Below are 15,945 nucleotides of genomic sequence, written 5' to 3' on the forward strand. Positions count from 1 at the left end.
CCCAAGGAAAATTTTTAATTGGCTAGTAAATTCTGAGACTGGAAAGGTCCTTGGACTGTTGCACCTTTCAAGGTTCACAGCCAGGTTAGCTCCGACCCCGCACTGTTGACAAGAGAAAACGCGGCAACACTAACAAATTACAGCGGTATCACGTACATACGCCAGACTACATGGGATTTGAGTGAAGCACGTATGCAAAAAAGAGAAAGATAGCTCGTTACAAAAACAACCAAGTAAATACAAACAAAGTCTTCAGCCAAAATCTGCAACACTGGCCATACACGGAGTAGTAGACAAAACCCACATGGCTCCCGCTTTTCATCAACACGTAACATGTGGGTGTAGATCTTAGCCAAACACATTTACACAAAGGCGACACAGTTGAAACTAAAAACCAAAACGAGTACGGACCAAGTCAAACAAACCTAAAAAAAAAATTATAAAAAAACAAAATAAATAGCACAAGGATACTTCCTAAAACTCCGCATCCAGGCTTCTCTTTCGACGCTGAAACTGACGATACCAAATTATAATCTATTTGCAATGATAACGCCTCTTTCTTTTTCTTTCTTGTCACTGCTATCATACTCATATTTTTTTCATTCTCTATTAATTTAATTTAATCATTTGACTTCACCTCTCCAACAGTTAGCCGTCCCGCCACCAATGCCTGCATTCAGCATTCAATCCCCAGAACCAAACAAAATTAATCCAAACATATAACTAAAATTAGTAAACTAAACTCCCAAGCTTTCAACTAAACAAACAGATACCTTAACAGTGGGTTGGGTTAGTTACTGTGGACGTAGCACTGTTGACTCCCTCCATGCCATGGAGAGGAGGCTCTTTAGCCGGCTGCCGGCGATCTTCTGCAACGCCTTTTTCGCCCCAGCAACCTCGGCGTCGGCGAGCTTCTGGAGGTGATGACAGGCGCCCGCCTCTGAGATCCTCCGTCGGCCGCCGCCGGAGGCGAGCGCGAGCACCACTGACACCGGGAACTTCTTGCTAACCTCGTCGTTCCGCGGGTCCAGCATCTGGACCAGCCTGGTCACGCTCTTCTCGTCCCTCGATAGTTCCTTCCGGTTCGACCGGACGGCCAGCAACGACACCAGCGCCCGGGCGGCCACCTCCTGAGCGCTCGTCGGCTTCGAGGATTCCAGCATCTTGACGAGCGCCGCCATGCATCCGGCCATGGAGCGCTTGATGTCGTCGCCGGGGGAGAGGTTGCAGACCACCGCCGCCGCTGTCTCCTGGGTGGCGGCGCTGCCGCGGCGGATTAGATCGGTGAGGTGGGCGAAGAATCCCTGCGACGAAGAGAGGGCTCTGGCGGCAGCGGGGGAGGCGGAGAGAGCGTGGATCGCTCTCAGGGCGTGCTCCTCCGCTTCCGAATCCGATACCTCGCGGAGCAGCTGTAGAAGCCGTTGCAGGCCCCCTTCCCGCACGATGGAATCCCGGATCTCCTCGCCGCCACCGGAGGCAAGGGACCAGAGGCAGAGGGCGGCGTTCTTCTGGGCGTCGAGTGTGCCGGACAGGAGGAGGTCGATCAGGACCAGGACGGCGCCCTCCTCTGCCATGGCGGTCCGGAGGTCATCGATAGATGAGATGTTCTTAAGGGAACCGGCGGCAAGGGCCTGGACGGCGGGGGATCTGGATCCCGATCGGCATGCCGCGATCAGGATCGGGACGCCGCCGTAGGCGGAGACGGCCCAGGCGTTGGCGGGATCGGCGGTGATGGCCTCGATCGCGGCAGCGGCGCGCTCGCGGACGGAGAGGGAACCGGAGTCGAGGAGGCGGAAGAGGGGGCCAAGGGCGCCATCCTCGAAGACGGCACGGCGGGAGGCGTCGGAGGCGGTGGCGAGGAGGGAAACAGCGGCAGCGGCCTGGTCGCGGATGAGGGAGTGGGCGGAGGGGTCGAGAAGGCGGACGAGGTAGGGAAGGTCGCCCTCGGTAGCGACGACCGGGGCGAGCTTGGGAGGGTCGGAGGCAAGGAGCTGGAGGAGGGAGTCCAGGGCCTTGTTCTTGAGGTCGATGGAGCCGATCTGAAGGCGAGCGAAGAGGTCGCGGGCGAAGAGGACGAGGTCGGCGCGGGTGGCGGAGGGGCCGGGCAGGGGAAGGACGATGGCGCTGGCGCTAGGAAGATGGTGGAGGAGGCCGGAGCGGAGGAGGAGGTCGAGGTCGTGGAGGTGGAGGGAGAGGATGGAGGCAGCGATGTCGAGGTCGCTCTGGAGGAGGAGCTTGCCGGCGGGGAGGGAGGGATCAAGGCAGCGGGTGGAGAGGGAGTGGAGAGAGCGGAGGGTGGAGAGGACGGCCGGGAGGAGGTCGACAAAGAGGGGATTCGCCGGCCAGTGGGGGGAGCGGGCCGCGTCGGCGAGGGAGGATTGAAGGATGGAGAGTTTGGAGTGGAAGAGCCGCCACCGGCCGACAAAGGACTTGACGGAAAGGGCGGCGACAAGGAGGACGGGGAGGAGGTGATGCAGGATATGGTCCAAGGTATCGGCAGGCGTAGCGACGGCGGCGGCGGACGGCGGAGGCGTAGAAGGGGAAGTCATGGGTTGAGGGCCAAGCGGGTTCCGGGAGGAGGGGTGAGCAAGCGGAAGAGCATGGAGCGGAAAATGAGGGGGTGGTGGGGGTTGATGAGATGGAATGGACGGAGAGGATTGCTTGCAGGGGAAGGAAATGAAATGGATGGTGGGGGCGCCTCGGGTTTACTGACAGAAGTCGGGTTGGAATAAAAGCGAAGTAACGCGGGTTCGCGGAGAAAGGCCCCGCGAGAATACTGGAGAGTCTGGATGGAAGTTGGAGGAGAGAAAGAGGGCGGTTGGAGCAGTGGAAGGGAGGGGCGCACAACCGGAACCCAATATGGAAAACTAAGTTGGGTACATAAAAGTGAATAAAAAAATGATCTCTTTTTTTATAAAGACATCCTCACGTATATTATATTTATATTATATTAATTAATTATATTAATATATTATAAATATATTAATACATTGAATAATAACATTTATAAATAAAAATATATTTTTAATATATGTGTTATTAATTTAAAAATATTTATTAATTTTTATAAATATATTTTAATATACGAAATAACTGATATTAACTGTATTTATGCAAATGGACCGTAAATGATCAATAAATAGATAGAAAAAATATATATTATTATTTAAATTATTAATTTAATATTATTATTAATTTTTTTATATTTTTATATAAAATTATTTCTAATCAAATATATATTTTTTTTCAATACTATTTTTTTGGAGTAATTCTTTCATCAATCAAATGTAATAAAATTTGTTTACATTCAAAATTATATTTTCATATAAATGATTCTCATGAATTGTCAAAGTATCTTGTAATCTATAAACCCTAGCCAAACAAATTTTTAGATTCTACAGCATAGTGGAAGAAGACAGCAATGAAATTCTTCTAATTTTCTAGCTTAGAGCTAGATATTATATTTCTTTAAAGTTTATCTTACAAAACCAACTAATTCCCTCCTTTATGGCAAGATGTCCAATGAAGATGATTAAGATTGATGCAATAAACGAAGGGATATATAATAGGTTTAGAGGAAAGCACTTTTTGATGACAAAGTGGGTACCTATACAAAGTCTGCATCAATGCGTTTGAAAAATATTTTGTGTCACAAATTTCATGAATTCAAATTTATTATTATTATTTTTTATGGAGATAGCTTAACTGTGAATATTGTACGACCGGCTCCATGCAGCAAACAGCAAAAACCACTGACTACGCATTTTATCAGTAGACATTTGGGAATCGCCAAGGAATCTAATTTAGTCCTGCCCTTCAAAATATCTAAAAATTGAGTTTCTCTACTTTGGGTTAAACATTCTCTCCTATATTCCTTCAAAAAATAAAATATAATTTTTACATCCCTAAAATGGGAAAGATCTCTTTTTATTGGTAAGATTACTAGATAAAGTGATGATATTAATTAGTTCGGCAGGTAAAGTCATGGCATGTCAATACCAATGACCTAGGTTTTAAATCTGCACTTCATGTAGACTAGGCTTCCTCTTGTCCTAATTTTCAAAAAATGATTATCATAGAGAGAGATTCTGCTTATCGGATAGATATGAAACAACACAAAGCAGTTGGAGATCTATCCACTTCTCTGTGGCATCTGAATTGCTCTTCATCTTTCAATCGTGGTGTATGTTCGACATATTTTTTAGAAGATGAACAATACGGTAGATTGGATTGCATCTTATGTTGCAGAGTACTCTGGATGTTGGACCCATATATAGAGTGAGACATACCCATCGAGCTTGCGAGATTGGATCTTTTGTACTCACACTAGAGTGATGTGACCATTTGTATCAAAAAAAATGATTATCATGTTAATTTGCTATTGATCACATTTCAACCTTTTCAATAAAATAAAAAAAATCGATGTCACATATATTATAAAAAGGGGAGTTGCTAATATTACTTAATTATGAAATATGACACTGATGGACTGACTTTGCTTCATTTGTTTTGAGGTATTTATGTTTTGCTAATAATTTTAAGACTTTGTCAAACAAGTGAATTTTTTATTTGCTTTGACCGGTAGAAAGCAACTCCATGATCCAACAGACAAAAATCATATCGGGCGAACACTACAAGCCATTATATATGGCGAGTCTAGTTTCATACAATATTTTTTTTATATCTTAAAGAAGAAATCTAGAAGTCAAAATAGAGATTAAATTTCTCCTACTAACGAAGTCCGTTAGTTTCATAACTGAAATAATAAAAAAAATAAAATAAAATGTATACCTAAGAGTGATCATTCATAATCGCCGATATCCTCTTTCTTCTTCATTAAACCTTTTCATCCATTATTTTCCCCATCAAATCTTTTTTTCCACCCGTAAGATCTTCCTCCCGAATCTTTTTCTCTTTCAAATCCCACGTACTATCTCTCCTATACATGAGGTCTTCCTCGAGTCTCTTTTTTCTCTTTCAAGTCTCTCTTTTTTTTAAAGATATATCTAAAAGTATCGTTTTACCTACAGATATATATTGAAACGTCGGATGAATATTTTGCTAGGTATATGTCAACTGACCATAGAATATGTATTGATGAATACTAAATTCGGTAAACTAGGTATCAATTTATCTATGTGTGTATTGGATCGTTGCTGGATGTGTATTAAAAAAAACTTATAATATATATCAGTAAGTCGTCCAGTGTATATCATTTGATTATGTGCTGTATACTAAGCCGTTGCTGGATGTGTATCAAAAAAATTTATAATATATATTAATAAACCGTCGCTATATACTAATGAGTGCTATATTCTAAAAACTGTATATCGCTTTATCTAAAGATGTATATTGGAACGTCGAATGAATATTTTATTAGATATATATCAATTGGCTATATATTATATATTGGTAAATATTAAGTTCAGTATCAATTTATCTGTAGATGTGTATTAGATCGTTACTGGATATGTATCAAAAAAACTTACAGTATATATCATCCGACTATATACTGTATATTGATGAATTTCATATTTTGAAAACTATATATTGATCTATTTGTAGATGTATATTGACTTGTTTGATGATTAATTTATTTAATACATATTATATGACCATGTAGTATATATTGCTAAAAAGTATATGCTAAAAATGAAAAAAAAATATTTTAATCATGAGACTAATAACTTCGTTAGTAAAAAAATTTTGGACTGTTAGATTTATTTTTTAAAATTGATATTAAAAAAAAACATAGCAAACCATGAGACTTACCTCATATGATATTTTACAGTGCTGGCCCCATATGATTTTTGTACATGTTCCATCCCGAAGGCAAACAAGTTATGCCCACATATATAAAAAAATAAATAAATCATATAAAAAATAAATCTACAAGGAAATCATTGATTTTGCATCTCTTCTTCTTATAATATTGGGGATTATCCCTTGTCTTTCCGCCTAATTGCTTTTTAATGGGGAGTCCTGTAGGATATGCAACCACGAGGGGCATAAAATTGTATTTTAAAGAGTAGGAGGCGCTTAAATTTGTTAAATGGGCTTGCGGCTTTACAAATCCCAGCGCCAGAAGGATGTAATCCGATAAAGTATGCCAAACTTCTTTAACAAGCAACTAATCACTGCTAATGAAGCTATGCGACCACACCTTCCACATGTGTGGGCTCCATATTCTTCTTTTCTTGGTAAGAGCTTGTTTTTCTCCCGGTGGTGGCACTGAGGACAGGGTTGCCAGCCAATGTGTGAAGAGTCCTTTCGGCAACTGAATCCATTTTTTGGCCATGAATAAGATTTTCATCTTCTAGTTCATGATATTAGGAGATAAGCCAATTTCATGGTCTATATACACAAAGAAAGTCCTTCAAGAATCTGTATCAGTCACCCATAAAAGAATCTGGATTTGAGCCAAGTTCAAAGATAATAGGTTTCGAAAATGGTTATGCAAAAAAGATGGCACAAACTTAAACTGATGCAATGCACATCATGAGAAAGGATATGCAGCAAATATGTATGGGCAACCAGAAAAGGAAAAAAAAAAGCCTGAGGGGAAGAAAAAGGACTAGCATAGTAATTGACGATCATCCAAGTTGCTTTAGAATGCTCGTATGCAGCTGCTGGAAATCTTGGGACAAGATAAGCACAAGAAAATGAAAAATAACAAATGAAGCTATCCTTCAAATATTAGGAAAAAAGGATCCTTTTGAAGTTTAGTCGGACATGATTCTGATACCAGTAAGAGGAGTCGTAATTCTTGCATCAAGACATTAATAAATTGTTACTGGAGTTCACATGTTGCAACTGGAGAAATTAAATATATAAGGGATCTAAAGAAAAGTAAACTGCCAGCAATTTGCTCATAAATGTCTACATCAAAAAGCTTTGCATACCAGAATAATAGATAGCTATAAACGAACTCAACTACTGCCACCATTTATCCCAAACTGTATGCAGTTCAACATTGCTATTGCAAAGAAAAAGATTCTTTTCTAGCTGATTACTAATGCCAATGGAATACGATAATCCTTTATCATACTAGAGAGCGAACTAAAAATATCTTTAGATGAAGAAAAGTTGGCCTCCCTATGAGCTCTTCGAACATGAAAATGAAGGTGACAGATGTTTTAAGCTTGAGATGTCAAATAACTCCATAAATCTCTGATCAGAAACCCTGGTTTTGGCAGCAGCGAACCGCTGGTACTCATCAAATATTGAAGAGAGGCACCATCGCTGCAGTTTTCTCAAGCATCCTACCACACAACCAGTTCGATGCTGGACAAGTTCATATTACCAAGATAAGAGGGTTTTCAGTTTAACATAATTTGGACAATCAAAGCAAGGAGAGGATTGAAGTTGACATTTTACCTTTCCTCGTTTGCAATGAATAAGCAATGGGTGATTTCGGATATCTGCAATTAACAATTGGATGATATAAATCTTAAGCAGAGGAATTCAACTGAATTCCATCCAGCAAGCAAGAAAAAACAGATCGCGCATGATTGATACCAAGGACAACTTTGAGAGCCTCACGAATTGTATCTTCTGGAATGTTGACAAAAGGTTCCTGCAAGGAATATTTTCTGTTAGTGTATTCTTTACAACTTAAACAAAAAGGAACATAAAGTAGCAAAGAATAAATAAAGATAAGAAAAGTAATTAGATCATGAAACCGTATAGAAGTGTCCTATAAATTATCTCTGCAATGATGTAATGAGATTTGGCCTACGGGAGGTAGGTTGCTCGACAATAAAGAGAGACATGATGTGGGAATGAGATCTCTAAAGTGTCCAGGAATGCTTTTTCATGAAGTGATTGCCATTCATTAGCTGCACAAAGGACTCAAAATAACTGCAAAATGATCTACGAACCCAGTGAAGGCCTTGGATTCTAAAAAGTTGATAGATTGAATTTGGTTCTCATGCTAAGTGAAGTAAATCTCTTAATACAAATGGAAAATCATTCCAAATTTTGTCAACAGGAATCTTTATGTCAACTTGACTGTTGGTTTATGATTGGTGCCTCAAAAGAAGAATCAATTTCTATATGACATCTCACCTTTTCTGGCCCACTAAGAAACTTTATGGGGTTACTGCCAAGTTCCATGCTAATTTTCTGGCCGCACAAACAGTTAGGGAGGTCTCCAATCCTCCAACCAACATTTTAGGATTCATGGTAAATAATCACTTATTCATAAATCCAACCTCGTATTGATGGAATAATACTTGCAGGTTAAGGTTAGCACCACCATAGATAAAGTGCCCCTGGGATCCAACCAAGCTTGGACATTGTTCATCTGAGCATGACATGTCACAGTTCATATACAAAGAGTACCAAATGAAATAAATCTTTTTGATTGGATCCTTGGTTGTTTCAAAGAAGAACAACTGATATTCAGGCAGGGAAATTATCATGACCTTCAGCAACATAGCTGTGGCCTTGCCTTCAATTAACAATAATTTAAAGTAGCAACCGCATCACAATTCTAAGCAGGAGCAAACATATAAAATGGCATACTAAAGTGAATACTTCTTCTTAAATACAACTCTCTTTTACACCTGTCAGTTGTCCTATTTTCTTTCTCAATTTGTTGAAAGAGAATGAAGTTGTAGAGATTAGATTTGTTAGATGCTATACAACCATGAATGAAGATGACTAAAAATGAGTCTTGCTTCAATTGATTAGGATAAGTCTTCCATAATTTATCATGAGTTAAGACTTTGGCATGTTCACATGCAAACACCAAAAAGAGAGAAATAAATATAGACTATATTATCTTCCTCAAATTCATTTCTTGACTATAAGAGGATAAAGAGAATCCGCCCAATACAAAGGACTTTCTGCAAAAATAAAACCAAAAAATTCCACAAATTCCACCAAGCAGCCTTTATTTGATATAACTTAAGCAGTTCATTTCGATGAAATCCACCCCCTGTTCTTAGACGGAAGCCTGGTCCTGTCCTATCAAAAAAAAGAAAGGTTCCACTGATCTCGAAACCATCCATGCATCCACTCATCCACTGCATCTTGGATCTTCACTCAACAGGAGGTAACACATCGAAAATTCACACACTCGATTACTTCCTCATATTCTATGTGGAGATCGCACCACCAACAATTCACCTCCACTCTCTTTTTGTGACATACTCTTAAACATTAAAATGAAGAGCAATAACAAAAAAAACTCAATTAAAGGGTAAAAAGCATCAAGTCAATACACAGAGTAATTGAAAATCTATTTTTGTTAAATCTAAGCACCTCGATCACCAAGTTTTACTAAAAACTTAATTCTTTTAATCCTAGAATCTAAAAATTCTCAAATTAATTCCAAAATGGATATTAACCTCTAGAGTCTAGAGCATCATTCCATCTGACTGAACATTCTTTACTTTATAATCACTCTGCAGACATCCTTTGCTGGCCTAATTGATCTTTCTTTAGCCACTTCTCAAAGAAGACTACCTCATATTAAACTTAAACCCATTTAAATATGCACTACTTTCCATGGTCTGCAAGTACCTGCTGCAGATAACAAGCTGTTGTGGGATATCATGAAGCATCATAGAACATGCTTTATCGTGCAATAGGATTCAATTCTTGTGTACAGCAAGTTTATTTCTAGTAATCCAAAAAACTTGTTCTGTATGACACATTAAACTTCTCTTACCCTGGTCATCTTTAGCAAATGCATTCTTATTGAAGGTAACCCCAAGCAAGCAACTTAGCAGAGATATCGAGGTACAACAATGGCAAGTTAACAACCAAGGATTTGTTAATATAGTTTCATTCATTTTGTCTTTGTCCACCTGAATTGTAATATATAACCAATATTGACATTCAGTTTGATTGTTCACATAGCTGAACATTCTTGATCTAGTAGAAAAGCCTAGCATCCTTAACTCTAGAATACCTTCTTCTGGAACCTCTCTTATGTCTTTAACCACTATGAAGGAGGAAATTCGAAGTTATACTGGGCCTATATAACCCTGTGCATGTTATTCAAGGAGCACTTTCACCTACTGATGCTGAACTGAGAGTGGTATTATTTAAAGAAAGCTTCTACTGTGATACAAATTTATTTTTACATACAAGAAACTCGTCGGCTATTCTGCCAACTTGCTGTTTGTAACCAATGGAAACCTGTGTTTGCTTATTTCCAAAGACTGTTCATATCTACAAGCAAATATATATTGGTCTTTGTGGTTGTCTTTCTGAATATATGCACAAATGTGTATGGACAAAAATTAGGGTCTCAAAGGACATATGATAGGGACTCCATAGTCCCTCACTTGACTATGATTGGAACACGAAACCAATTGATTATCATATCTTGTATCTAGTTGCATGTTGCAAAAGCTGTACATATGTGGTGCAAAGCTTTTCATGACATACCCCCTACGTCACCTCATTTCCATTAAATTTTCTACCGGTGTATTATGAAGTGGAACATATATAAGTCCGATCATATCCTTGTGGATTGTCACAATTTTGTTACTCATCATCATTACAAATAACTTTTGACATCTCATGGCAACTGATGGTCCTTTGATCATTTTCAAATTCCCTCACATCTAGACTTCAAGTCTGCCCTTTCTAACTCTATGCAAATAAACTAAATGCATGCCCCACCTCTCCATCTATCTAACATCGCTCCTTTGGTATCTTTCAGTAATTGCATGCCTAAACAGTATGTTTACAACTTCATTCTCCTTCATGTGTAGTCAAACAATATATTGTAATAGCAGCTTCTCGAAAGTATTTAGAAACTACGAATGTCTAGCTGACATAAATGAATAAGATGCCGATGCAGGTTTCTCTTCTCGAAAGTATTTAGAAACTACGAATGTCTAGCTGACATAAATGAATAAGATGCCAATGCAGGTTTCCACAAAGCAATCAAACAACTAAAGTTGACTGACCCTACCATCTACATGCGGTCAGTAATATGGACCAAGGTATTATCCAACTTAACAACTAGTCTTACCCCACATATATAGGATCACTTATATGGACCAAAGTATGATGAACAATAGAAAATGTTGCATGTGCAGCACTCAACCTAGCATCAATCATCTATGGTTCGAGACCCCAAAGCTAGTGAAGTTGAATGTACCAAGAGAGGGATGGGATCGGTTATATGGACCAAAGTATGATGAAAAATAGAAAATGTTGCATGTGCAGCATTCAACCTAGCATCAATCATCTATGGTTCGAGGGCCCAAAGCTAGTGAAGTCGAATGTAGCAAGAGAGGGACCTTGCCATAATACACATGTTACACGAAATCCCTTTAGAGATTTTGGACTACTGATATTTATGGGCATCTGGATGACATGACCTGCAATAAATTATTTCTTTGTATTGTACATTATTACCCATGTCAAGTGATCCAGAGTCTGGATAAAGAGCCCTGACACTTGTTATCAGTGCCAAGTGCACAAGAACACAGCCATAAAACCTAGAATGCCAGTGGACAAGTAAGGAAATCTACCAAATATTTATAAACCTCAAAATTTCCCAAGATCTGATGTAGGCAACCCCAGAAACCCAAAAAATAAGCAACACAAGAACAGGAATGTGGAATGTTAATAAAATGTGGTGTCAGGTTTTTCTATACTTTACCACATGAAGCATTACATAATATATGGCATAAATATTAAAAACATTTTCTAAATTATACCACATTCACACATGGAGATTTTGAAATATTAAACATATTTTGAGATATTAAACATATGTTACCATTTTATAAAAGATGGTTTAGCAGTTGGCTTGATATCAGAATAGCTCAAATTGTAGAGTCCAAATACCAAATGTACAATACTATATACTTCCTCATAAAGGTGAAAGTAGACTATGCTTCTTATTTATGGAAAAGAAAAGTTTGACAGATTGATAGAAAAACATTTTGCAGAAAACTACATCTTTCTTCTTTCACTTGTAACATGATAGAAAAACATTTTGCAGAAAGCTACATCTTTCTTCCTTTCACTTGTAACATGAATGAGAAATACAAAACATATCCAGGGAAGTATGAAGAGCAGATCCTGTCCAGTATATTACAACTAACAGTTGAATGTGAGAGCGAAAGCCAAGAGTTGTCCAACATCAGTATGACAACGAGAAAAATCAAGAAAATACGATCCCTTAATCACAGAACATTATGAAAAAGAGAAAAAAAAAATACAGAGTCAATCTGAAAAGGATGAGCATGTTGACAATAACTCTTTAACTTCATAAAAACTCCGTTTCACTAATAGTGCAAATATGAAGCTTTTCTGAACCCTTTAGTTTACATTCTAATTCAGTCTGACATTATATTCTTAACCTTAGAAAAGGGAAGGGTTGCCTGACATCAACAAGACAGAGGAAAAGCCATAACAAAAGCAAAAATATAACTTTTAAATAAACAGAATAGCAATTAATCATTAAACACTGACATTGGTCAAACTAGTGAACATCTATACGCTCCACTGGTTTGTATTGGGATCTGTACCCCTTACTGTTGTTAGTTATTACACAAAAAATTAGATGACTTACAGATAGAATGCAACAGAACTTATCCTTTATGCTTGATGTTGCCTAAATTATGCAGATATTCAAGGGTTCGACAATTAAATCTTTGCCCTTTTTGCAAGCCATTAGCCTATGAACATATTTCTGAGATGTTAGCTCTCCACAATAAATTGCTTCGAAGTTGGCACATCATTGATAAAATGTTGTTATATTGCACATACAAACATAACTTCTAAAAATTTGCTATGACATATTAACTAGATCTTGAGTATGTCAAATGTGCAAATCCAGAGGAAGAATAACAGGTTTCTGTTTATCACCCAGCATTGAGCAGCTTTAATTACTGCTACTAATTCTTCTGGATGCCTCCTTTCACAAACACACAAGAATACATACATATATACACAAACATACACTATTAGGATCCTTTATGCATCAGAGTAAATCATGTGCTGTAACCTACACACCTTCACTCTTAGTTCCTTCCCCGAATTATTGGAACCAAAATAATGAAATCTAACAAAATTATCTAATATACTGTTAAATTCAATGATATTGTAAATATCTTTATTATATCAACTAAGCATCTTTCATATTCTATCAAAATGTCATATATTGTTAGCCAACATGCATTTATACCCCCTGCGCATCCTCTTAAAGCTTAGGTTCTCAAATTTCATTTCTCAGATAATGGATTGACCACTTTTACACCTATATAACTGTTAAGCCACTGTAATTTCTTTTACTCCTTGAGCCTGTACTTGGAAAGCAAAACTTCTTTCGAGGAACAGACAACCTTGTGATAAGTAAGGCATGGACCTTTTAGAGAATGCATTTATCCCCGGTGATAAGTATCATGTTAAAGCTCAAGAATATAGCAAGGTGGTCAGTTCTCTAAAAGAGGCATTACATTTCATACTAATCCTAGTTCAACGGTTCCTTAGCTTGATGTGTTATCTTAGCAAGGATTTTCATGATTAACAATCCAAAATTTTAAGCCACAAAGTGATTTGTTGGTTAGAATTGTTTTCCTTTCAACTATAATCATTACCTTGGCTTATAGACTTTCCCACATGGACAGAAGGATGGCCACTTGGTGAGCAAAATCCCAGGTCATCCTGTTCATTTTTCACCAGCATCAAGAATCCTCCAAATCAGCAATTTTTGTGATTAATATAGAACATAAGACCTACACCTATATGAATATCATAGGCAATAATTTCAGCAATTTGATTTTGGAGAAAGAAAAAAAAAATGGAAAGAAGTGCATTGATTTTATAAACTTGAGGGGATGTTTTACGTATAACATCTTACATAAGTTGTAAGTGTTCTTGCATCCTAGGATTGGTAAATGTGACTGAACCAAAAAATCCTACTTTATTGTTATGTATTTCTAAATAAAGGGTTTTGGTTAATGTGGGAATTGTGTTGACAATAACAAGGATATGGAGATTCATTCTCAGCTTGTGACAAGAAAGCTAAGCCATCAAAGTCATTGATTTATTCAGAAGTTCAAAATCAATCATGAAGGAGGAATATTTGACTATAGTTATGACTGATTCAAAAATTAAAATGATGGAATAAAGAATGAAGCAAATTGGACAAAACAGTATGGAAGGATATATTGGCAACACCAAAAGTTAGAAGCAGAATATATGACAACTTCAGCAGAATATGTGAGTTAAACTGTTCTTTAATCATCCAATAAAGAAGGATAAAAAATTAAGGCCTTATCTCCCTATATTTTTTGGCAGATAGAAACATTGCCAACATTATAGGACACTAAGAATAGAGATTTGTCCAAAATATGTTGTTTCATACTTTCAGGCAGCTAGGAGAAAAATCACAAACAACAAAAAAACATGATGATGGAAAGAGTAACATGCAACTTCTGAAAACCTGATATGAACCTGAAGAAGAAGAGTTTACCTATTTGACGTAACTAACAGAAAGAAGATCCAAACAAACATGAATGGAAATGAGATGAATAAGAACGGTACAACTTGGCAGGAAATAACCTTTCAAACAAGGAAATGAAAATTACACAGGCCATCACTTAGTCGTGGTAAGCTTTGGTGAATGTGGCTTTAGTTTTAGTCACATAAGCTCCAGCAGAATAAGGAGAATCCACAGAGATCATGATTGAAAGGATCAAGTCCCAGCCATATACAAAGCCTGAATCACTTAATTAGGAAACTAATATTTATACAACAGACAGGTCAAAATATCATGATAAATGCACAACCTGTTACGACAACATCTTGCAAGCCCAAAGTAGAAAGGTTCTTGAATCTCTGTTAAAAGGTGGATCGAGAGGAGATGAAGACTTTGGCTAATAATTGGAAAAGAACAAAGAATCAGAAAGCCGATCTCAATAGTGGCAACAAGGCTCGACGGTCATGGTTATTGTGATCATTATCTACTACTCGCTGGGCACAGAAACAACCTCCCAACGCCACATGTATTCGAATTCAAGAACACAAAAAGGGGAAACCAAAAGAAGCTATACCTTACGCCCGTCGATTCCAAACTGGAAGAGCATGATCCCATGCGACCGGAGAAACTCCGTGTTGGCCTCCGGGTAGGGCTCCGGGCAAAGACATCTGAAACAAAAATCCGCAAAAAAACCACCGAAAAGAACGCGAGATGAGCAATGCCAAAGGGATCCAAGAAAAGAAAACAAGATGAGTAAAAAATTCATGAAATCACTCACAGAATGGAGCGGAGTTCGAGGGTCTCCAAGAAGCTGAAATTGGCGGTGTCGGGAAACCCCGAGCGGAAGACCCCGTGGTCCACCATCGCGAAATTCAGCGGCGGAACGACCAGCTCCTCCCCTCCTTCCCTCGCCATCGCCACTTCGGCCGCGGCGGCCGCCGCTGCCTCGCCGTCGACTTTGCAGGACGACGAGTAGGAGGGCGCCCGGGGCTCCGCTGCCGTCACCATCACCTCCTCCGTCTCGGCCTCCTCGGGGACGGTTACCGTTTGCTTTCCCATCTCCAGTTTCATCACTGAGGGAATATTCTTCTCGCTCCTCCTCTCTCAGGCGCGGAATCTTCAAAGATCTTCTTGGAATGAACAGGCTTTGTCCAAGAAAAGAAAGTCCAGCTACGTTGCTTATTTGTATCCACCGCATCATCCTTAATTATCGTTATAATATACATTGTTATACTCTTTAAGTATTACATATATGTAATACTTAAAGAGTATTACATATATACCAACTAACATTGCATAATTAGCATGGTGGAGGGAGATTAGATGGACAGGTGCGGTAGATCGGTCCAAGCCACGTTACTTCCCTTTATATTTAAACTATTCGACATCAAAACAAAGGTGAGATTTTACTGTACATGGTTTATGTAATAATTCCTCCCGATGACCAAGGAAAGAGGGAATTGAAAGAACACAGGGAGAATTGATAG

At 38.8% G+C, this 15,945-nt stretch overlaps 2 protein-coding genes across 2 annotated transcripts; both read right to left on the reverse strand.

Moving 5' to 3' along the window:
* Positions 1-193: 193 nt before the first annotated feature.
* On the reverse strand, positions 194-2,768 carry LOC105050191 (uncharacterized). The gene is made up of 2 exons (XM_010930115.4): positions 774-2,768; positions 194-670 (listed from the first exon to the last, which is right to left on the reverse strand). Exon 1 carries the CDS (start codon positions 2,547-2,549, stop codon positions 795-797), a length of 1,755 nt encoding a protein of 584 aa, XP_010928417.1. The 5' UTR covers positions 2,550-2,768; the 3' UTR covers positions 194-670; positions 774-794.
* Positions 2,769-6,754: 3,986 nt separating this feature from the next.
* LOC105050192 (inositol diphosphatase DSP4) lies at positions 6,755-15,602 on the reverse strand. The gene is made up of 5 exons (XM_010930116.3): positions 15,237-15,602; positions 15,033-15,126; positions 7,519-7,576; positions 7,378-7,421; positions 6,755-7,284 (listed from the first exon to the last, which is right to left on the reverse strand). The coding sequence occupies exons 1-5, from the start codon at positions 15,527-15,529 to the stop codon at positions 7,096-7,098; spliced, it is 678 nt and encodes a 225-aa protein (XP_010928418.1). The 5' UTR covers positions 15,530-15,602; the 3' UTR covers positions 6,755-7,095.
* Positions 15,603-15,945: the final 343 nt, after the last annotated feature.

The sequence above is a fragment of the Elaeis guineensis genome, chromosome 8 (genome assembly GCF_000442705.2).
Source record: "Elaeis guineensis isolate ETL-2024a chromosome 8, EG11, whole genome shotgun sequence".
Lineage (NCBI taxonomy): Eukaryota > Viridiplantae > Streptophyta > Magnoliopsida > Arecales > Arecaceae > Elaeis > Elaeis guineensis.

Coding starts and splice junctions, on each gene's coding strand:
- LOC105050192 (XM_010930116.3), bottom strand. CDS start 15,529: ATGAAACTGGAGATGGGAAAGCAAACGGTAACCGTCCCCGAGGAGGCC. Junction 7,577..15,032: donor TTGGAATCGACGGGCGTAAG/GTATAGCTTCTT, acceptor TATTCCTTGCAG/GAACCTTTTGTCAACATTCC. Junction 7,285..7,377: donor TTCATTGCAAACGAGGAAAG/GTAAAATGTCAA, acceptor GAACTTGTCCAG/CATCGAACTGGTTGTGTGGT.
- LOC105050191 (XM_010930115.4), bottom strand. CDS start 2,549: ATGACTTCCCCTTCTACGCCTCCGCCGTCCGCCGCCGCCGTCGCTACG.